The sequence below is a fragment of the Littorina saxatilis genome, linkage group LG4 (genome assembly GCF_037325665.1).
Source record: "Littorina saxatilis isolate snail1 linkage group LG4, US_GU_Lsax_2.0, whole genome shotgun sequence".
Lineage (NCBI taxonomy): Eukaryota > Metazoa > Mollusca > Gastropoda > Littorinimorpha > Littorinidae > Littorina > Littorina saxatilis.
In genome coordinates this window covers 30,123,803-30,145,579 of record NC_090248.1, presented here as the reverse complement: position 1 = coordinate 30,145,579, position 21,777 = coordinate 30,123,803, and the positions used below count along the sequence as shown (strand labels likewise).

Here is a 21,777-nt window from a genome sequence, read left to right as displayed (position 1 = left end):
TCGTCAGTCCACCGCTCATGGCAAAGGCAGTGAAATTGACAAGAAGAGCGGGGTAGTAGTTGCGCTAAGAAGGATAGCACGCTTTTCTGTACCTCTCTTTGTTTTAACTTTCTGAGCGTGTTTTTAATCCAAACATATCATATCTATATGTTTTTGGAATCAGGAACCGACAAGGAATAAGATGAAAGTGTTTTTAGATTGATTTGGACAATTTAATTTTGATAATAATTTTTATATATTTAATTTTCAGAGCTTGTTTTTAATCCGAATATAACATATTTATATGATTTTGGAATCAGCAAATGATGGAGAATAAGATAAACGTAAATTTGGATCGTTTTATAAATTTTTATTTTTTTTTACAATTTTCCGATTTTTAATGACCAAAGTCATTAATTAATTTTTAAGCCACCAAGCTGAAATGCAATACCGAAGTCCGGGCTTCGTCGAAGATTACTTGACCAAAATTTGAACCAATTTGGTTGAAAAATGAGGGCGTGACAGTGCCGCCTCAACTTTCACGAAAAGCCGGATATGACGTCATCAAAGACATTTATAAAAAAAATGAAAAAAACGTTCGGGGATTTCATACCCAGGAACTCTCATGTCAAATTTCATAAAGATCGGTCCAGTAGTTTAGTCTGAATCGCTCTACACACACACACACACACACACACACACACACACACACACACACACACACACACGCACGCACGCACACACGCACACACGCACGCACATACACCACGACCCTCGTTTCGATTCCCCCTCGATGTTAAAATATTTAGTCAAAACTTGACTAAATATAAAAACCAGGAACTCTCATGTCAAATTTCATAAAGATCGGTCCAGTAGTTTAGTCTGAATCGCTCTACACACACACACAGACAGACAGACAGACAGACACACATACACCACGACCCTCGTTTCGATTCCCCCTCTATGTTAAAACATTAAGTCAAAACTTGACTAAATGTAAAAAGAAAAACAAGTCGCGTAAGGCGAAAATACAATATTTAGTCAAGTAGCTGTCGAACTCACAGAATGAAACTGAACGCAACGCAACGCAGCAAGACCGTATACTCGTAGCATCGTCACTCCACCGCCCGTGGCAAAGGCAGTGCACGTGGAATTGACAAGAAGAGCGGGGTATTCGTTGCGCTGAGAAGGATAGCACGCTTTTCTGTACCTCTCTTTGTTTTAACTTTCTGAGCGTGTTTTTAATCCAAACATATCATATCTATATATTTTTGGAATCAGGAACGGACAAGGAATAAGATGAAAGTGTTTTTAAATTGATTTCGAAAAAAAAAATTTGATAATAATTTTTATATATTTAATTTTCAGAGCTTGTTTTTAATCCGAATATAACATATTTATATGTTTTTGGAATCAGCAAATGATGGAGAATAAGATAAACGTAAATTTGGATCGTTTTATAAATTTTTATTTTTTTTTACAATTTTCAGATTTTTAATGACCAAAGTCATTAATTAATTTTTAAGCCACCAAGCTGAAATGCAATACCGAACCCCGGGCTTCGTTGAAGAGTACTTGACCAAAATTTCAACCAATTTGGTTGAAAAATGAGGGCGTGACAGTGCCGCCTCAACTTTCACGAAAAGCCGGATATGACGTCATCAAAGACATTTATAAAAAAAATGAAAAAAACGTTCGGGGATTTCATACCCAGGAACTCTCATGTCAAATTTCATAAAGATCGGTCCAGTAGTTTAGTCTGAATCGCTCTACACACACACACACACACACGCACGCACACACATACGCACATACACCACGACCCTCGTTTCGATTCCCCCTCGATGTTAAAATATTTAGTCAAAACTTGACTAAATATAACAAGTCGCGTAAGGCGAAATTACTACATTTAGTCAAGCTGTTGAACTCTCAGAATGAAACTAAACGGACTGCATTTTTTTCACCGAGACAATAGGCTACAGCTTCGTCAATCCCTGCGGCACATTTCCCGTGCAACACGAAGTGAAATTGACAAGGCAGAATAGCGCAATAGCGTACTGCGTTAAATAGGAAAGCGCGCTTAAAAACAACAACTTTCTCAGCTAGTTTAAATAAAACATATTATATCTATATGTTTTTGGAACTCAGGAAATAATAAAGAATAAGATGAAACCCTTTTGGATCGATTTCTTACATTTTAATCGTAGTACTAATTAATTAACCTATTTTCGTTAATTGTGATCACATTTTAAGAGTAAACATGACATATGTATGTATTTTTAGGTTCAGAACATGATTTGATGAAGAATACGATGCAATCATATTTAAATCTGTTTGCGGCGAACATTTGATTTTAATGACAACTTTATTTAGCAAACTAATTAATTATTTTTTAAGCGGCCTCCACGCTGAAATGCAATACCAAAGTCCGGGCTTCGTTAAAGATTACTTGACCAAAATGTCAACCAATTTGGTTGAAAAATGAGGGCGTGGCAGTGCCGCCCACGTGGTGCCGCCTCAAGTTTCACAAAATTATGTGCCGGATATGACGTCATCGAAGACATTTATCGAATAAAAGAAAAAATCGTCCGGGAATATCATACCCAGGAACTCTCACGTGAAATTTCATGAAGATCGGTCCAGAAGTTTTCTCGGAACCGATCTACACACACACACGCACACACACACATACACCACGAACCTCGTCTCGACTGATTCCCAGTCAATCAGTATTAAAATATTTAGTAAACAAGTCGCGTAAGGCGAAAATACAACATTTAGTCAAGTCGCTGTCGAACTCACAGAATGAAACTGAACGCAACGCAACGCAGCAAGACCGTATACTCGTAGCATCGTCAGTCCACCGCGCACGGCAAAGGCAGTGAAATTGACAGGAAGAGCGGGGTAGTACTTGCGCTGAGAAGGATAGCACGCTTTTCTGTACCTCTCTTTGTTTTAACTTTCTGAGCGTGTTTTTAATCCAAACATATCATATCTATATGTTTTTGGAATCAGGAACCGACAAGGAATAAGATGAAAGTGTTTTTAAATTGATTTCAAAAATTTAATTTTGATAATAATTTTTATATATTTAATTTTCAGAGCTTGTTTTTAATCCGAATATAAGATATTTATATGTTTTTGGAATCAGCAAATGATGGAGAATAAGATGAACGTAAATTTGGATCGTTTTATAAAAAAAATGAGGGCGTGACAGTGCCGCCTCAACTTTCACGAAAAGCCGGATATGACGTCATCAAAGACATTTATCAAAAAAAGGAAAAAAACGTTCGGGGATATCATACCCAGGAACTCTCATGTCAAATTTCATAAAGATCGGTCCAGTAGTTTGGTCTGAATCGCTCTACACGCACGCACGCACGCACACACGCACGCACACACGCACACACATACACCACGACCCTCGTTTCGATTCCCCCTCGATGTTAAAACATTTAGTCAAAACTTGACTAAATGTAAAAAAGCGGGGTTCATTGTTACATGTACCACTGAATATGTTCAAGCGTAAAGAATGAAAAACTTCTTTTACTTTTTGGAATGAATATTTGTCAATGGGCAATGAAAGTTTCTCGTGTCCGCTTTTTGTGCACGGCCGCCTTTTCAAACTTCACCTTTTCCTTAAAATGCGAAATTCTGAAACGGCGTGACACTTCCGGCGTCAAAATGGCGACCACTTTCCATTTCAGCAGGGAGACGCCCCCAGATTCTATGTTCAGTGATTTCCAGGCACTGAACAAATTTCAAACTGAGGTTTGAAACACTTAAGATCTATATTTTGTTTTGTTTTAATGTTTTACGAGACGTTTGCATGCACCAGTTGCCCCGAAAGTAACCATTGCTCGTACCCATCAGTTGTCATGTGATGCACTTTTTGAACTCACGAAAATTGACTTCTACTGCAGAAGCTTGTTGAGCCTCTTTGATATATATATATAATACTGTCGTTAATTTCATCAATCGTGATTTTAAGGAGTACATTAAAATATTAATCTTTTCATGTCTCTTGTGTTTGCAGCAGTTCAGTGAACTTACACAGTATGTGTTCCTGTTCCTCACAGAACCATCCAAGGTAAACATGCACACAGTTTGGTCAAGTTACATTTTATTTTGTTCAGAAAGAGTCTGTAACTTCACGTTATATGTATGGTTAACAACCACACAAACAAGCAAACACACATGCGCACACACACACACACACGGAGAAACACTTCTCTCCCAAAGTACCGTCATTTGACATCACACACCAATTGTGCAGGTTTGTGAGAGTCAGTTACACTATCAAAGCTCACTGTTTGAGGCCTTTTCTCAGCATACCTTGCGACTATCTTTTCTTGTCACGATAATTGATATAACTTGATGGGTGTGCCTTCATTTGTGTTAGTTTGCCCTGCAAGCCTCAAGTAGGTAATTGGGAAAGGTGGATACAAGTAAATTTTATAGACAGATCAACAACTGCTTTTCTTCTCCTAAGTAATAGAGAGTTAATCATTGCCAGAGTGTATGAACTTCTGTATCAGAAAATGCCTACAAATTAGAAACTCTCGCTGTCTCTTTTTATTATTATTATTTTTGTGCAAGTACCATTTATAGTATTACGAAGTGGACTGTTCTACTAAGTATTCTTCAGTTTGTTTGTTTTTAATCTTGTCTATGCACTGGTTTTACCCAGCAGCTAGACTGATTCATGACATCTCTTATCTTTTGACATTTTCAGTCCAGTCGACTGATGACACAGCTGGAAGAGTTTGCTCAGCAAAATGGAGTGGGTGTGGGGCCTCTGAAAAATGTCATCAAAAGTCTCATTGCACTTCCCAACTGTAAGATTTTTGAGTCTTTTATAAATTCAAGGTCAAGGGTTGCCTTCACTGAAATGTTGTTAGTTTAAGTTGAAATCTAAAAATGTCTTCCTCCCCCCCTCCCCCGCATTTCTACAAAAACTTTTAAATATCTGTTTGTATGTTGACAGACCTTTCTCACAGGTTCGTGTCATTTTATTGATGGTTTTAGTTGTGTACTGATAAAAGTTTTTTTTTAATAATAATAATGTTTTGTGCTCTCCACGCTTAATTCACAATATCAAACTGCGAGTTACAATACACAACATAAACATATAAGCAAGGAGATTTTGTCTAAATATGTATTTTTCTTATTCTCACAAAGGATGGTTTTATTTTCAGATGCACTGAAGAAGAGTCTGACTCCTGGTCAACTTTCAGAAGACCTGGGAAACCTAGGTATGAAGAACATGTGCAAACTTGCAGAAAAAGGAACAGCATACTTCTGATGAGCAGACAAACTTTCTAGTTTAGGCCCCCCCCAAAAATAGGTGTGGTTAAGGTAACATAGCCAAAAAAAATAGGGTAGGAAGATAGGCAATCACTTTTTTTTTATTTTTACTTTTTTTCTATAATAGCAGAACAACCAAGCGTGTAGCACTCACAACCGAAGAAGATGCCGCCATTTTTGTCATGGCAAGCGTCTGTTGGGCCTTTTTAGTAGAAGGAGTTATTTCCCTTGCATCGTCTGTCGTCTGCATGACGACTCGAGCGCTTTCGCTTTCATTGCGTTTTCTGCACTCGTTTTCTTGTTTTCATTTTTTTTTTTTATGACAAATGTAATAAAAAGTTATTGGGTCGGCCCCCAAAAATAGGGTACGTCAGGTTACCGTAACCACATCTATTTTTTTTTTAGGCCTTAGTGATGCTTTCAAATGTTAAATACCAGGGGCCGACAGGCGCAGTGGCATGGTGGTAAGACATCAGCCTCCTAATCGGGAGGTCGGGAGTTTGAATCCCGGTCGCTGCAGCCTGGTGGGTTAAGAGTGGAGATTTTTTCAATCTTCCAGGTCAACTTATGTGCAGACCTGCTAGTGCCTTATCCCCCTTCGTGTGTACACGCAAGCACAAGACCAAGTGTGCACGGAAAAGATCCTGTAACCCATGTCCGAGTTCAGTGGGTTATAGAAACACGAAAATACCCAGCATGCCTCCCCTGAAATCGGCGTATGCTGCCTGAATGGCGGGGTAAAAACGGTCATACACGTAAAAATCCACTCGTGCTAAAAATATGAGTGAACATGGGAGTCTAAGCCCATGAACGAAAAAGAAGAAGAAATACCAGGGGAAACCCCATCAGGTTTTGTTGTGTGTGTTTCAGGTGATTAATGCATTTTAAAGTAATAAGTCTTGTACATGTATGGGACAGGCGCAATGGCCTAGTGGACAAGACTCCGGCTTCCCAAGTGGAATGTGGAGTGTTCGAATCCCAGCTGTGCCTGGTGGGTTAAGCGAGGAGATTTTTCTGATTTCCCAGGTCGACTTATGTGCAGACCTGCTAGTGCCTTGCTAGTGTGAACACACAAGCACAAGACCAAGTGCGCATGGAAAAGATCCTTTAATCTATGTCAGAATTGGGTTGGTTATTTGGGTTGGTTATGAAAACACGAAAATACCAAGCATGCATTCCTCAAAAGCGGTGTATGGCTGCCTAAATGGTGGGGTAAAAGCATTCATACACATTAAAGCCCACTCGTGCAAAAAAACCAACACAAGTGCACGTGGGAGTTTCTGCCCAATGAACAAAGAAGAAGAAGTACATGTACATGTATGATTGTTTGTTCCTGATAAGAAATAAAGCTGTGAGACTGAGTTTGTTTCTAATTATTGTTTCGTCCATTATTATTTGAGCTTTTTTTCGTCAGGACTCTCTGATGACAAGGCAGCATACTTCACAGAGCAGGTGTGTACATTGAAAGCAGCTACATGACTAAAACAAGCAAATTACTGAAAATGCATTCCCTGGGATATACATAAAGTGTGTTTACATGTGTGTGTGTGTGTTGTTACCTCCCTTCTATGTAAATGCATATACAAAGTATAGTCTAGTGAGGATCCTTGTGTCAGAAATATGATGTACCCTACTCCTTTATTTTACACTCTGTAGAACTTGATTTGAGTAAGAGATAAGCAGCTGTTGGAGTGTCTTCTGTTTGCTGTAAGTGCTTGTAGGGTGGCCCATATTTCTTGTTACAAACCTGGGAAGGCTGTCTTTTTTTAGTGTTCTGATGAGTCTTTTTTTTCCATTGTCAGTTTCAGGCCAACCAGGCAGCTCTGTCCAAAGGTGCTCTGGACCTGACGCTGATGGTCAATCAGCTTGTGGACATGGAATGGAAATTTGGAGGTTTGTGATATTTTTCTCTTTGAACGCGAGTTGGTTTGTGTAAATGCACTTGTACCTGTGTGCAGTTATAGATGTATAGGGTGCCTAAGCGTGCACGAACCGAAAGTGGTAAATGCACTTGTACCTGTGTGCAGTTATAGATGTATAGGGTGCCTAAGCGTGCACGAACCGAAAGTGGGTGCCATACAAACCGGAGAGAACAAACCGCGAGGTCTGATTCGTTGAAATCAAACAAATCTGAATTTCAACCAATCCAACACTGCAGTCGGCTCCAAACTGGATGGTAACTTTCAGGTGGACCTCGGCCCTGGTGTCCGCCATTGGGCATTTACATTAGAACTGACCAGTTAGTTTGTCTGAGAGTTGGTCAATAGGTCCATCAAGTTTTTGACATGCTGGTCAAGAGTGGAATAGATTGACCTATTCATTTTGAAAGTGAGTTATACAATTTTACTGATTCTGACCCACAGTTGTGTGTGTATGTGTGTGTGTTGTGTGTGTGTAAAGGTTTTGTATCTGTTTTTTACTCTTTTTTTTTTTTAGACCCTTCTAAGTTTTTTTTGTTTGGAATTGCAGTGACTGCCTCCAGTAGTGAACTCGACAGAGTCGGCAATACATTTCTGCAGGTAAGAACTGTATTGTCAGATTGAAAGTAATTTAATTTGTTACATTTTGATAAGCCTTTAAAATACAGACTTTTAGTGCTGTAAATTGTCTGTATTGGTGTGGTGCTTATTTTAAGTACATTAGTTTTGTCACAGAATCTTCATTCGTGAAGATTCTGACTAATGCCGTTTTATACATCATTTTCTTTGAAGCACCTGCTATTAAAAAATGTATAAGTGAGTATATCTATTGCTTAGTAATCAGTGTTTACAAGTTTGGCATAATTGTGCTTTTTTGTTCTTCAATGTGTTTTTATTTTAAAGCTTCCCCTACATTTGCTTCTTGTTTTATTCCAGTTGAAGCTGGTTATCAATACAGGAAATGGAACCAAGAACGTCTACATGGGTAAGCTTCAGCAGAATTCATCATTGTGCAGTAAGAATAGAAAACAGTAACAAATATATTTTGTGTAAATCCTCCCAATACTAAATTCGATTGGGCTTTGGTTTGGATGATCACTTGTTGATAATTGTACTTTCGGACACAAATCAGCATTTTTAAGCCTCTTCTAGAATTAGAAACAAAAATTGTTTACAGTGCACATAATTATGATCTCCTTACTAGTAATCTATGAATAAAAGTTTGTTACTTGGTTTTTCTTTCGCACACCTTTCTTACTATTAGTGGCAATGAGTTTGAAGCTGAAGTTTCAAAAATGAAAATAAGTTAAAATGTTTAAACATATGAACAACTTAATAAAAAAGATCAATGGGCGGTTCTGGTGAGGTTATGCCCCTTCTTTCTTTCGGCTGGTAACAGGCGGAACCTCGCGGCAAGAACACACGAGAAAGGAAAAAAACGTGCATTGGTCCCAAATAGCATGTCGCTTTGCTAACAGTTCGTGTGTAAGTCGTGCATTTTATACGGTAAAAAGACAATGGTAACAGGCGGAACCTCCCGGCAAGATCACAGGAGTTGTCTCTCGTTATCACCCCAGAAGCGCTCATTGTATTTTTTTTGTTCCAGAGCTGAGTTTACCACAGTTCTACTCCTTCCTGCACGAAATGGAAAAGGCCAAAGCCAGCCTTGAATACCTCAGCTAGTCGACATCTTTATACTCGCACACATTTGCATTCCTACAGTGTCATTTTTATAATACTGTGCTTTTATAAAACATTGTTGCTTTTTGTTTTGTGAGATCATTTACTTTGAATCTTGCGAGAGTAAGGGTTCAAAGCCACCAAACAAGTGTTTAGAATTCTGAAGCTGAATTGGTGGTGTTGAAGTGTTTGCTGTGATGATTATGTGTTTAAAAGAGAGTGCAATTTTTAGGATTGTGATATGGTTAATTGGTGTGTGTGTGTGACTAGAGAGGAGAGTGAGACAGTCGTTTTTAGGATTGATACGGTTAATTGATACAGGTGGTGTGTGTGTGCGTGCATTTGTGAGTGAATCGGAGAGACTGTGTAATTTTTAGATTCAAGTAGGTTATGTTTGTTTTGGAATGAACATTGTAAACATTATCATCTATGTGTAGATTTGTGCATGATGTGGATGTTTGTGTGAGTGTTTGTGTGTGTGTGAGAGAGAGGGAGAGAGATTCTACACTGTGAGATCATTGCACCATTTTGGCATGAGGTTCAGCTCAACTGTATTGTGAGCAATGAATTTGTGTTCCAGCTTATCCTAATTAATACAAACTGACACACTTGACAAATGTTTGAGATTTGTTTATTCTTCTATAATTCACCCTGCAAAAAAGGCAAATTTTTTTCGAGTATACAAACATGTTCAGAAAATAGTTTCAATTATACTTTTCATAGCAAACCATTTAATGTATCCCAGCATCCCATCTTCAGCTAAATAACAATAAATAACAACGTTGATTCATAATGCTGATGGATGAAAAGCAAAACAAAACCTGCCAATGTGTAAAATATACATGCACATTTGAATGCATTGTCAAAAACATGTGGCATTACTGTTAACATACCAATGCGAAGATAACCTTCTTTATCACAGTTTTATGATGTTCCTTGAAACTCACAGCCACTTCTCAGAGCAAACGTTTACAATGGAACACCCCTTTTAAGACACCCCCACCCCCCTCCCCAATTTAAGACTCCCTCCATTTTAAGACTTTGTTTTCTCAAATTTTCTGTTCAGCCGCTGTAAATTTACCTCCCTTTTAAGACATCCCCTTTTTTAAGGGGGGACAGGGTAGGCAAGCACTTTTTTTTTTTATTTTGGAAACAGCTTGCTGCTTGTTTGATTTTTGCAAGCAGAATAACCTAATTAAGGGAAACCATTTTAAATTTTGAGTGAAAAGCAATTTTTGGGGGTTTTATTCACCAAAATGTGAGAAAAACGTTATAAAATGTGCTTTTTTTAAAATGTTGCAGTTTGTGAACCAGTGCATGTTTTGATCCAATTTTTCTTCTTTGCAGCAATATGTGTGTGTTTAATAATTCTGTGTATCGAAAAGCATTTCTGAGCAATATATTATTTTAATTTAGCATTTTCAGTTACCGGTTCAGTTTTGATAAGAAAAATACATGAAATCCTAACTGTCAGACTCATAAAAACCCAACCAATGCACTGAACTCTTATTCCATACACAGAACTGATGCTGTACAACTCATAAACAACATATACAAAAACTGAACAAATCCATCAAGCCTTTCAAAAGTTGCAACATTTTAATTGTAGCGTTTTGTCTGAAAATTACATTAAGAGAAAACAGCATTTTAAAGATTTGAACCAGTACATAAAAAAACCAGTAGCACAGTGCACCCTGAATTCATATGTTTTTATCAGAATGACCACTTTACTATGTAGGGAAAAGGATTTGACAATCAAATTATCAGGATTTTTTTTATATACATCATATGAAAACAGCCATCTTTGTTTGTACCGATATGAAAACATGAATCAGAACCAAACTGTCAGACTCATAAAAACCCAACCAATGCACTTAACTCTTATTCCATACACAAAACTGACGCTTTACAAATCATAAACAACATAAACAAAAATGAAACAAATCCATCAAGCCATTCAAAAGTTGCAACATTTTAATTACAGATGTTTGTCTGAAAATTACATTCAGAGAAAACAGCATTTGAAAGATTCCAACCAGTACCTCAAACTAGTAGCACAGTGCAGCCTGAATTGATATGTTTTTATAAGAATAACCACTTTACTATGATGGGGAAATGATTTGACGATCAAATTATCCAGACTTTTTTTAAAAAATCATTTGAAAACTCATCTATGTTAGTGCAGATATGAATCAAAACGAAACTGTCGGACTCATAAAAACACAAGGAATCCACTGTATTCTTATTCCATGCACAGAAATGGTGCTTCACAAATCATAAACAACATATACAAAATTGGAACAAATCCATCTTGCCATTCAAAAGTTACAACATTTTAATTACCACATTTTGTCTCAAATTACATGTAGAGAAAACAGCATGTAAGAGAGTCTCACTAGTACCCCGGTAAACTAGTACCACAGTAGAGCTTGAATTAATGGGGTGTTGGTTTTTTTTAACCAGAATAACACTTTAACTATGAAGGGGAAATGATTTGATAATCAAATTATCAGATTTTTTTGATTTAAAAAAAAAGTATATGAAAACATTAAAAAAGTCAATTATCTGTGTTTGTGCTGATATGAAAATATTGATCAGAACCAAACTGTCAGACTCATAAAAACCCAACGGATGCACTGATTTCTTATTCCATTGCATAGAAATGATGCTTCACAAATCATCAACAACATTACATAATTATATATACACAAATGGAACAAAGCTATCAAGCCATTCAAAAGTTGCAACATTTTAATTACAGTATTTCTGTGCTCAATCCTAACACTGCAGCAAATTTCTGTAAAGCTGAATGTCCCTTTCCATGTACCAACTTGGTCATACGCGGATTATTTAAAATGCAACTTTACCACCCGAAGCGTTGCAAACACCGGGAGAAGAGTAAACAACTGCAGACTTGAATGGACACTCATATGCACTCCAGATGCAGGGCCTGTGCAAATCCTTGGGCTGATGCATCACCTTCTTTCATAATCAGACTGCTATCAGACAAGCATTCAGTACAGGATATAAACCTTTCAGCAATATATTGAGCTGATCAATGTTGACAAAAGCCCAACACATGTCAGCGGAGTGATGTTGCACAGTACCAGTATCCATATCTGCTTGTGATGGGTCAGAAGATGGCAAAGTATCTGTATCTTCTTATGGTTGGTCAGAAGATGGCAAAGCTGATGTTTCTGCTGTGGAAGAGGGTAGTTCCGGTTTAGCAAACTTTTCCATCAGGTCAATCTTTCTCCTCGATGCCACCACAGGAGGACTGGCTCTCCCCTTGCTCCAACCTAATAAATACACAAACACTGATTTAATATTTGATACAACTGTCCATGGTTTTTGTTTGTAATAAGCTGCAAATTTTAAGACTCAATATAAACGTCAACAAGTGCTTGTACTTTATTTTGCAAATGACCATGTTACATGGGGTGTACCTCAACTTTTTGGCTAGGCTGGTAAATCAGAAATCCCAATCAGCCCCCAACCACTGAACCAGGCGGGTTTTCTTACAACCACCTCAGCGGCTCGTACCCACATATATGTCGGTTGACGAACACACACACACACACAAAAGACATTCATTAATTGGCCCCTATCACAAAATGTACATGTCAAGTTTACTATGGGATTTGAGTAACCACACAATCACATACACACAGGAACTAATACTGAAACTAGCTGAATTATTTTCTTTCTTTCTTTCTTTTCATATTTTTCTTTTAAAATTAATTTATTTCATCACACTTGCTATGTATTTGCTTGTTTCTTGTCTGTTGTCTGTTTTGTGTGTGTGTGTGTGTTCTGTGTGTGTGTATACATTTTCAGATTTCCTAAACCTAGCACTGTTTGCAGGTGATCTTTATGCTTTTGATTCATGAGTTGCATCCCCAGTCCTTTAGTTTAACTCTTTTTTTTTCTTTGGTGAAGTAAATTGGATCTATTTTTTTTATTCCTTAGTTAATGGAAAAGATTTGACAACAATATTGCTATCAATGATAGGTTGGTCAGCCATGCTGGTGTAAACCACACGGCTTTAGAATTAGAGAACGCTCTCTAGTAGGGTACTTATTTTCCTACGGTCAATGACCAGAAACAGAAACTGTGTCAGTCGTACATCGCTCAGATGCTGCTTCTCAGTTTGACCCCAGACAAAGAATACTGATGACATGTTACACCATAGTAAGCTCTCAAGGACTGGCCAGCGAAGAACAATAAAATAGGGGTTGTGAAGACGATATCACAGAGATGATCGAGGGAGGGCGGGGGGGGGGGGTGTGCGGCGGCGGCATGGTCAGTAAATTGGATCAAGAAACCCGCAAAATACTTCAGACACAAACTGTTTATCATTTACCTGCAAACCCTAACACATTCTTACAACAACAACAACATAACGATGTGCAATAAATGACGTTGTCAAACAAACAAGATCGAAAAGAGAAAGAAGCAAAACCCACCTCGTCGAGTCAAGAATCTTAGAATGTCGTCTGCTCAAATACGATCATGTTGGTTCATTTCGGAGTGTTGTTACTTCCTTCTACTGTTCGCTGCTGCTAGTTCATCTTTCTCTGATATTTCTAGCCACTATGCCGAACATTTCCAATGTTAGGGTTGTTCTCCGCAGCTCAAAACTTTGAAAAATGCTGCTGAATCGGTGAAAACGTCATGGATTTGTTGACACCGGGGGACTGATAAGTTGTCTACTGCGCTTGCGCCAAATGCCTTTGACCTACATATATTTGCATATATTAATTCCGGGGTTTCGGTTGGAACGGATTCTCTCTCTTTGTGCCTATGTCAACGGAAATTCCCCAACGGTGATGACGTCATCTTGAAGAACGGAAATTTCCACACAGTTTGAACAGCGAAGGGTCATGTCATGTGCGCACATTTACCAGCACGGAGTATCCAAAGTTGACCATTTTTTCGATTTTTTTGATAAAACACAGACAAAAACAACAAAACATCGGTTTGAAAATGGTTTTATTTACATGAATACATGTCTAAAATGACAAAAGCAGATTATTGAATGCATTCCAGGATGTTCAAAGGTGTGAAAAATGCAACAACCCCAAAAAGGTGTATGAGACCAAAAATAACTCATTTTGCCTACCCGGTCTGCCCTTAAGTCCTGATTTTCTCAGATTTGTTGAGGTCTGAAAAGGGGGTTCCACCGTATTGTCTGCAAAATTTATGTAACAAGTTGAAACATTTAATCATAAAGTGAAGAACTGATATCCAGTCTGTCAAAAATAGATTAAGTGAAATGTGTAATACCACAAATGCACACAGACATACATGCACACTTGTGCATGTACAATACCTGCACATACAAGAGCATGCAGTCATTCAAGCAAGCATGCACTCAGGAAAGTGCACACACACACACACACACACACTTTCTCTTCAAGAAATAACAAATACCGAAGGTAGACTACTGATGGCACATCCTAGTAGATTAACAAGTACGTCAAAACCACAACTTCACTTAGTTTACAGTTAACTGCAAAAAGTTCAAAACCTATACTGTTCAAAAAAAGAAACGCATAGCTTGTAATATTTGGTTAATTTAGTTATATGGCTACAAGGATATCCACCAAACTGCAGAAAATGTTTATCTGGTCGTCGACCTTTCGTCCATTGCCACAAGTGAGCTCTGCACGTGACGCATGCGTTATCAGTGGCTACAATGTCAAAATTGCTCATTTGGCATGACCACTCGTCATGCTTCAGTGTAATGTCGTGAAACTCGGGGAATATTGAGCTCTCACCATGTCTTCCAAAACCCATAAAAGCGGATTGTTCGCCACAAAGAAATCAGACGACAATTCAGCGACGAAAGATGGCCCGATTGAGCAGAGAAGACCGCCAAATTGCATTGGGTCGTTTACAAGCAGGCCAAAGTCAAAGTGCAATCGCCAGGCACTTCCACGTGTCCCAGAGCACCATCAGTAGACTGTGGGTCAGGTTTCAAGCCACTGGCTCCGTTGCTGACTTGCCACGAGCGGGAAGACCAAGGGCGACAACTGCTGCTCACGACCGCTTCATACGGCTCCGCCACCTCCGGAATCGTTTCCTGTCGGCCTCATCTTCTGTCCAGGCTCTCCCCGGGCCACACCGATTATCGGACCAGACCGTGCGGAACCGCCTGCATGAAGCTGGTTTGAGAGCTCGCAGACCTCACAGAGGAGCTGTCCTCACCTATCGCCATCGCCAGAACCGAGTGCAGTGGGGCAACCAGCACCTTCGCTGGACCGTCTGGAATCACTGGAGACACGTGTGGTTCAGCGACGAGTCCTACTTCCTGCTCCAGCGACATGATGGTCGGAGGAGGGTCTACCGGAGAGTAAACGAACGTTACGCGCCCAACTGTGTGGATGAGGCACCCGTTCATGGTGGTGGAGGCGTCATGGTGTGGGGGGCGATCAATACCGCTGGAAGGAACACCCTGGTGCACGTCCAAGGGCGCATAACTGCCCAGCGATACGTGGAGGAAATTCTGCGCCCACACGCCCTTCCTCTTCTGGCTGACCAGGATGCCATATTCCAGCAGGACAACGCTCGCCCGCACACAGCACGACTCACCACCCAGTTCCTCACCGACCACCATGTCCAGGTGCTTCCCTGGCCATCCATGTCGCCAGACATGAACCCGATAGAACACCTCTGGGATGAATTGGACAGACGTGTGCGCAGGCGAGAAGAAGCGCCGGCAAATCACCGCGATCTATTGCAGGCACTTCAGGAGGAGTGGGACACCATCCCACAGCAAGATATCCGGCATCTGATCCAGTCCATGCCCAGAAGGTGCCGGGCAGTTGTTGCTGCTCAAGGCAGTCACACCCCCTACTGACTCGGCACCCAATCGTATTGATTGACTAATTGATTTGAAGATGCAAATGAACTGTGTGTGCATTCAACTGTGTCCATACCAAATTTCAAACAAATAATCTAAATATTGGATTTTCTGTTAATTTTTTCGAAAAATAAAACAAATTTGGCAAGTAGCAACTATGCGTTTCTTTTTTTGAACAGTATAGTACGGAAATCAAAAATCAAACCATTCTGTGAAGTAACAAATTCCTCATGCGTCATAACATATGAACAAAACACTTGATACAAAATTGAAATGGTGACAGTTTGTCAAAGACAATTCAATAATACATTATTAAAATACAGTAGTATACATAATACATTATTAAAATAGTACACCTAAGTAATACAGCAGTTCTGTCAACAGTTACAAGGCAGACATCATCTATTCGTTGTCAATGGAGTGTATGTCATCTATTTCATGGAGAAAGAGTTGCTTGCTCACCAGTTCATCTATTATTTTCATGGGCAGTATAGATGAATGATACCTCAGCATATTTTTGAGGTGTTTAAAGTTTCACATATGATACTTCCATCAGCAAATCAGTGGTGTTGTAGCATGCACACATTGAACTGATATAACGCTGCAAGTTATATACTCCAGCAGCTACACTTTCAAGTACTCTAGACGTATCTAAGGGATAGTAGGGGAAGCAAGCTGGTCTCTGCCTTCACTTCTTGAAACCTTCTTTCGTCTGGAATGTCATTCTCAGTTAATGTTCCCAATAGCTTTAAAGGTTTGTCGAGGACGTTAAAAACGGCAAATCAATATGCAGTAGTCACTAGTTTACTGTCTCTGCCTTGGGGTTGTTCTTTTCTTGTACACTGTTGAAAATGGTGTACTGTACTCAACTAAGCCACATTCTTCATCCATACATTGAAAAGGGAGTGTAGGTGATGCCATAGCTTGTGTGAGGCGGTGTGGGTCGTATGGCCGAACCAGCACTCTGCAGCAACCGCACGCTTTGTTCCGGGAAGCGAGTAGCCAGAAGCTCCTCCTCCAAGGGTGAAGGGGTTGGTACGTCTGCCGCAGTGCGAGGGCGGCTCAGCAACACGTAGCGACTGCAAGTTCACACAAATAATTAGATCAATGGATTCAACAGAGGGAGAAAAAAGATTATGTCGGCAAATTTTGATAGATTGAGAGGTTGCGTATGCACGTTAGACTATAATGAAGGCTTTACTTCTGCAAGTTCAGATAAGTTTGTTTCTCAGACTAACAGATTATTGCTGCAAGGTTAACCACACACACACACGCATGCACACACACATAAAACAACCCAACAAAAACATATAAACACACATATTTGTACATACTCAAGATTATTGTCACAAGTTTACACAAACAAAACTCTCATTTCCGTACCAACAGGCTTTCTTTACATTTTACCTAAGTATAAAAGAAAATCTCAACGCTGTTTTATACCTGCATGGAGGTCTCGGAAAACTCAAGGTGGGATGTTGCTACACTTTGAGTGAATACATGTATTTTGCAATCACCAAACTTCTACCTAAAAAATCTTAGCTTCAAAATTGGAGGTGCGTTACAACATACCTGCATTTGCTGGGTATAGATTTGCTGGATCTTGGTCGCACAGCGGAGGGATTGCGCGGGTCTAGGAGCCATGGGTCTATGGCTACTTTCTTTTCCCTTGGTGTCCGAGGGGAATTTTCTTCAGGTTCTGTCAGTCGTAACCTGTATAAAAAAAATACACATTTTTATCAAAGAACATGTAAATTCTGAAATATAAAAATGTTGAGTTTGCTCTCAGTGGAGCATTTTTCTTTAAATGAAGAAGAAAGAAATATGATTATACATTGCATTTTCTGATAAAATAAACAGAAAGAAATCCCTAGAATAAAAGTCAAAATGAGTGCCAATTACCTGGAACCAAGCTCATATTTAGTGGTGCAAGGTACAATAAAATATCTGACATCTTCAAATAAAGTAAAGAGACATGAATTCTGTAAAGCTGAGGATTATTGCAAAATGCCAAAATACCACCCCATCCTTTCAAAAAGAAGTTTTTCAAATAATATAGCACTAATCAACACAAAATCAAGAGAATCAAACTCTCTAAACTCACACACAAACACACTCTCATCTTTTGAACACACCTGAACGGCACCTCCTCTCCCAGCTGCTGTTTCTCTCTCTGGGCCAACATCTGTTGTTTTGTCTCCTGGACTATCTGCCGCTGCTGACTCATGGACGGAACGCGATCTCCAACAGCTGCGGTTTGGGGTCGGCTGCCAGCAGGACTAGAGGAGGGTGCCGCAGGAGTGGGTGTTTGGGTACGAAGTATCGACGGGTGGGCTGTTTTGGGGCGTGACAATTTGCTTGGCATCTCTTGCTGCTGCAGTCCACCTGTGACAGAAAAAGAAAAAGAATAAAAAACAAAAAAGAAACCAACGTAAGTTTTCATTTAATCTTAAACAAACATTTCATTAATTTATTTTTCTTGTTATTTGGTTCTTGGTTCGGACTTGTAGCAGTGTATCTGTTTTGAAGATAGGCAGGTCACACATGCAGCAGTTTGAATAAACTAAAATAATAATCAAATAAGTCAAACCGAAAATTCAACTTTTCTTTGATGACATAACCACACAATTATTTGAAAATATCTCAAGAAAACAAACGCAGGGCTTGAAAGCCGCATCATGAAAAGGAAAGGTCTTTTCTCTCTTTATTTGGTGTTTAACGTCGTTTTCAACCACGAAGGTTATATCGCGACGGGGAAAGGGTGGAGATGGAATAGAGCCACTTGTCAATTGTTTCTTGTTCACAAAAGCACTAATCAAAAATTTGCTCCAGGGGCTTGCAAAGTAGTACAATGTATTACCTTACTGGGAGAATGCAAGTTTCCAGTACAAAGGACTTAACATTTCTTACATACTGCTTGACTAAAATCTTTACAAAAATTGACTATATTCTATACAAGAAACACTTAACAAGGGTAAAAAGAGAAACAGAATCCGTTAGTCGCCTCTTACGACATGCTGGGGAGCATCGGGTAAATTCTTCCCCCTAACCCGCGGGGTGTAAGGAAAGGTCTAAAGTCAGGGGTCTTGCAAGAGGGTATTCACTGTAATAAGAACGAGTGGAATACCTGGAAATCCTGCTTTGTGCTGTGGAGCAGACTTGACTCGCTGCTGTAACAGCATCTGTCGACGCTGCTGTGCTGCATGGGCGCGCAGCAATCGCTGCATGCGCAGCAACATGTGCCTGTTGGTAAATTACAAAAGGTTAAGTATCACACACAAAATTTAAAATACTGCTCAGAATGTTTTAACTTTATTAATTAACTGACCTGTGACCATAAAATGAATAGGTTGGTTGCATGTATGTATGGTTTATTTGCTTTAAGATACCCTCTATAAATTACATGTGAAGGGTCAGAGGGAGAAAAAGTTTTGCAAGCATACACGCAAATACATACACACCAAGGATGTTGTTTGGCATCAGCAGTCAAAAAACCCTGAAACTTTGTTTGAATCGCTCAAAAAGTTTGCTGTCATTTCAACGGAATTGTCAAACTTTTCCCATGATATGGCAAAGGTGATGCAAAGAACTGCATAAAATCTCCACAAATTGACACAGCGTTTCTGCCAATTTCCTCAAATTTACTGACAAAAGACACTATCCCTGCACCCATTCAAGTACACACAGAAGGGAGTGCACATACTAACACAAATACACACACATCCCCATCCCCCCCCCCAACACACAGAGAGTAGGACTGGTGATCGTTACCTTTCCAAGACTCTCTCATACCACTTGTCTTCGAAGTGGACTCCTGTGTTACGGTAAAGTTTCTCCCCTTCACCAGGAAGATCACTGAATACAAACGAAACATCACAACGTTAACAGTGACAGTCATTTCCATACTAAATCTGCTGTAAAGACAAGAAAGATAAGTTATTGGAATGTTAATCACAGACAAAAGTGCAAAAGGGGTGGGGGGGGGGGGGGGGGGGGGGGAGAGAGAGAAACAGAGAGAAAATGGACAATACAAATAAATTAACACATGTTAAAGGAGTCAAAACAGGGAGATCAATAAAAGGAGCGAGTAGTTCCACTGCTGCTTTCCCCTTCCTTGTTTTTCCCCCTGTTACCTTTCCAGCCACATTCACACTGGCACTATTTAGTGTGCCTTCTATTTTATATTTTTGCATGTTCAGTTCATTGCACCCACTATTCAAATCATGCTTACCCATGGATTTGCTGATATCGGTGCAATGCTGTCTCAAACACTGATTTCAGTTCCTGCAAAATAACACACAGTTGCTGTGAAATATCAAACCTCAAAACTGATTTTGTTGTTTTTACCACATTTGCGTCAGCCAGAGACAATACCGACACGTGTCATACAAAAAGGTACAAAAGTGAAAAGAGGGAGAGCAAAATACAGCTGTTAAACTTTTCAACAGGTGGTCCTGAGTTTTATCAATTTTTAACAAAACTAAAATTGAATTAAAGTCCATGTTTTTAATGGTCCTTCCCCTAGGAAGTCAACGTATATAAAGGAAATATTATAAATATTTCTCTTACAATTTTTAAAAATATTGTGATTCTTGAAATAAACTGCTGTTTTATCGTCCCTCCCCTCAAAATACGTATGTGGACCCCAAGAAACTTATGAAAAACATGGTGATACATGACACTTATTTTACGAAGTCTTAATTGTAACCTTTAACCATTTATCTCACCCACTCCCGTCATCCTCGCCTGCCCCCCTCACTTTTTTTTTTCTTTTTTTTCTCCTATCGTATAAAATTTCATGTCCAATATAGGCATTTCAAGCCCTGACGGACAATAAGCCCCTTAATTTTCGTTTCGTTCGTTCGTTTGCAAAATACAGACCAAAAAATACAAAAACAACAACAAACAAACAACAACACACACACACACACACACACACACACAAACAAACAAAAAACCCAAATACAATAACAAAAGGTAAAGAAAAACAAAAAATAGAGTACATGGTGTGCTTTATGATCAAATGTAATAGCATGCTCAGGTAAAAAAACAAACTTGTTAAACGGTCTAGAAAACAGAAGAAATTTCATTGCAAGGATGTGACAAATCAACTGAATCATCTCACATTTACTTTCACTTTAAGAGGCAGAATGAGATGTCAAAACTAAGCTTAATACAATCACTTACTGCCCGTTATGCTGGTTAGCATGTAGGGCAGCATTAATACAATCAGGAAATGCAATAATGAATAAGAAAAAGACGGGGGAAAAAGGAGAGAGAAGAGAGAGAGAGAGAGAGAGAGAGAGAGAGAGAGAGAGAGAGAGAGAGAGAGAGAGAGAGAGAGAGAGAGAGAGAGAGAGAGAGAGAGAGAGAGAGAACATAGTCAACTGACATAAAGAAAAAAGAACTCTTTCGTTCTGCCCCAAACATAACGAGAAAAAAGAATGCTCCTAGTTGTGCACCAAATTATTGGAAAATTAATTTCAATTTTCTAGCAGATTCCTGCTCTGTTGCTGTCAGTATATGCATACGGAAATTCAGAGTTCTGCACCAATGTATAACTTTTTGAGTATTAGTATTACCCATTGATGAAAGTACATTTTGCATAGAGTTTTCAAACAAAGACAGGATTTATAATTTTGACATAATGAAAGTTTTTCTCATATCAGGGGAGACAATAAACTGCCAAACCATGAACCAGTATCTTAGTTGTTTCTACTCCTACCAGAAACACAATATACAGATAAAAGGAGAGCTCAAGCTGGGAAGAAACAAAGATACATCCAGCATCACAACAGAAAATACACTTTGATCTTGCTCTGTTCACAGGTACCACTGTGCATCAAGGGAGATAATTCTAAACTGACATAAAAATAAATCATACAGATTTTAATAATCACACTGAAGAAACACAAATGTGTAGGCTCGTGAGCATTCCTGCATCAGCAGGTTAGCCCACACAGACACACTAAAGACTGTGGACAGACTCACAGACAGATAGACAGACAGACAAACAGTGGCACAAAC

General features: G+C 39.2%; 2 protein-coding genes and 1 long non-coding RNA gene across 5 annotated transcripts in view; 1 reads left to right on the top strand and 2 right to left on the bottom strand.

The window, feature by feature from the left end:
- Positions 1 to 3,646: 3,646 nt before the first annotated feature.
- On the top strand, positions 3,647 to 9,502 carry LOC138964450 (COMM domain-containing protein 7-like). Its single transcript, XM_070336410.1, has 9 exons — positions 3,647 to 3,750; positions 4,016 to 4,069; positions 4,715 to 4,817; positions 5,178 to 5,234; positions 6,701 to 6,738; positions 7,089 to 7,179; positions 7,756 to 7,805; positions 8,142 to 8,190; positions 8,812 to 9,502. The coding sequence occupies exons 1-9, from the start codon at positions 3,664 to 3,666 to the stop codon at positions 8,886 to 8,888; spliced, it is 606 nt and encodes a 201-aa protein (XP_070192511.1). The 5' UTR covers positions 3,647 to 3,663; the 3' UTR covers positions 8,889 to 9,502.
- A 963-nt stretch (positions 9,503 to 10,465) lies between these two features.
- On the bottom strand, positions 10,466 to 14,027 carry LOC138964452 (uncharacterized). The gene is made up of 2 exons (XR_011455107.1): positions 13,352 to 14,027; positions 10,466 to 12,184 (listed from the first exon to the last, which is right to left on the bottom strand). It is a non-coding gene; the product is annotated as an uncharacterized lncRNA (long non-coding RNA).
- Positions 14,028 to 16,070: 2,043 nt separating this feature from the next.
- LOC138964446 (uncharacterized) overlaps positions 16,071 to 21,777 on the bottom strand; it is a 69,389-nt gene continuing 63,682 nt past the window's right edge. For all 3 annotated transcript variants that reach the window (XM_070336400.1, XM_070336401.1, XM_070336403.1), the window contains 6 exons: positions 19,982 to 20,034; positions 19,522 to 19,605; positions 18,878 to 18,993; positions 17,886 to 18,135; positions 17,323 to 17,463; positions 16,071 to 16,829 (listed from right to left, as the gene is read on the bottom strand). In XM_070336400.1, the coding sequence (XP_070192501.1) occupies positions 16,634 to 16,829; positions 17,323 to 17,463; positions 17,886 to 18,135; positions 18,878 to 18,993; positions 19,522 to 19,605; positions 19,982 to 20,034 (840 nt within the window). In that variant the 3' untranslated portion in view covers positions 16,071 to 16,633. The remainder of the gene's footprint in view (positions 16,830 to 17,322; positions 17,464 to 17,885; positions 18,136 to 18,877; positions 18,994 to 19,521; positions 19,606 to 19,981; positions 20,035 to 21,777) is intronic.

What these genes read in the sequence shown, in the direction of transcription:
- LOC138964450 (XM_070336410.1), top strand. Translation starts at nt 3,664, where the DNA reads ATGGCGACCACTTTCCATTTCAGCAGGGAGACGCCCCCAGATTCTATG. An exon ending in TCTCATTGCACTTCCCAACT is followed by an intron (nt 4,818 to 5,177) that starts GTAAGATTTTTG and finishes TTTTATTTTCAG; the next exon opens with ATGCACTGAAGAAGAGTCTG. An exon ending in AACCAAGAACGTCTACATGG is followed by an intron (nt 8,191 to 8,811) that starts GTAAGCTTCAGC and finishes TTTTTGTTCCAG; the next exon opens with AGCTGAGTTTACCACAGTTC.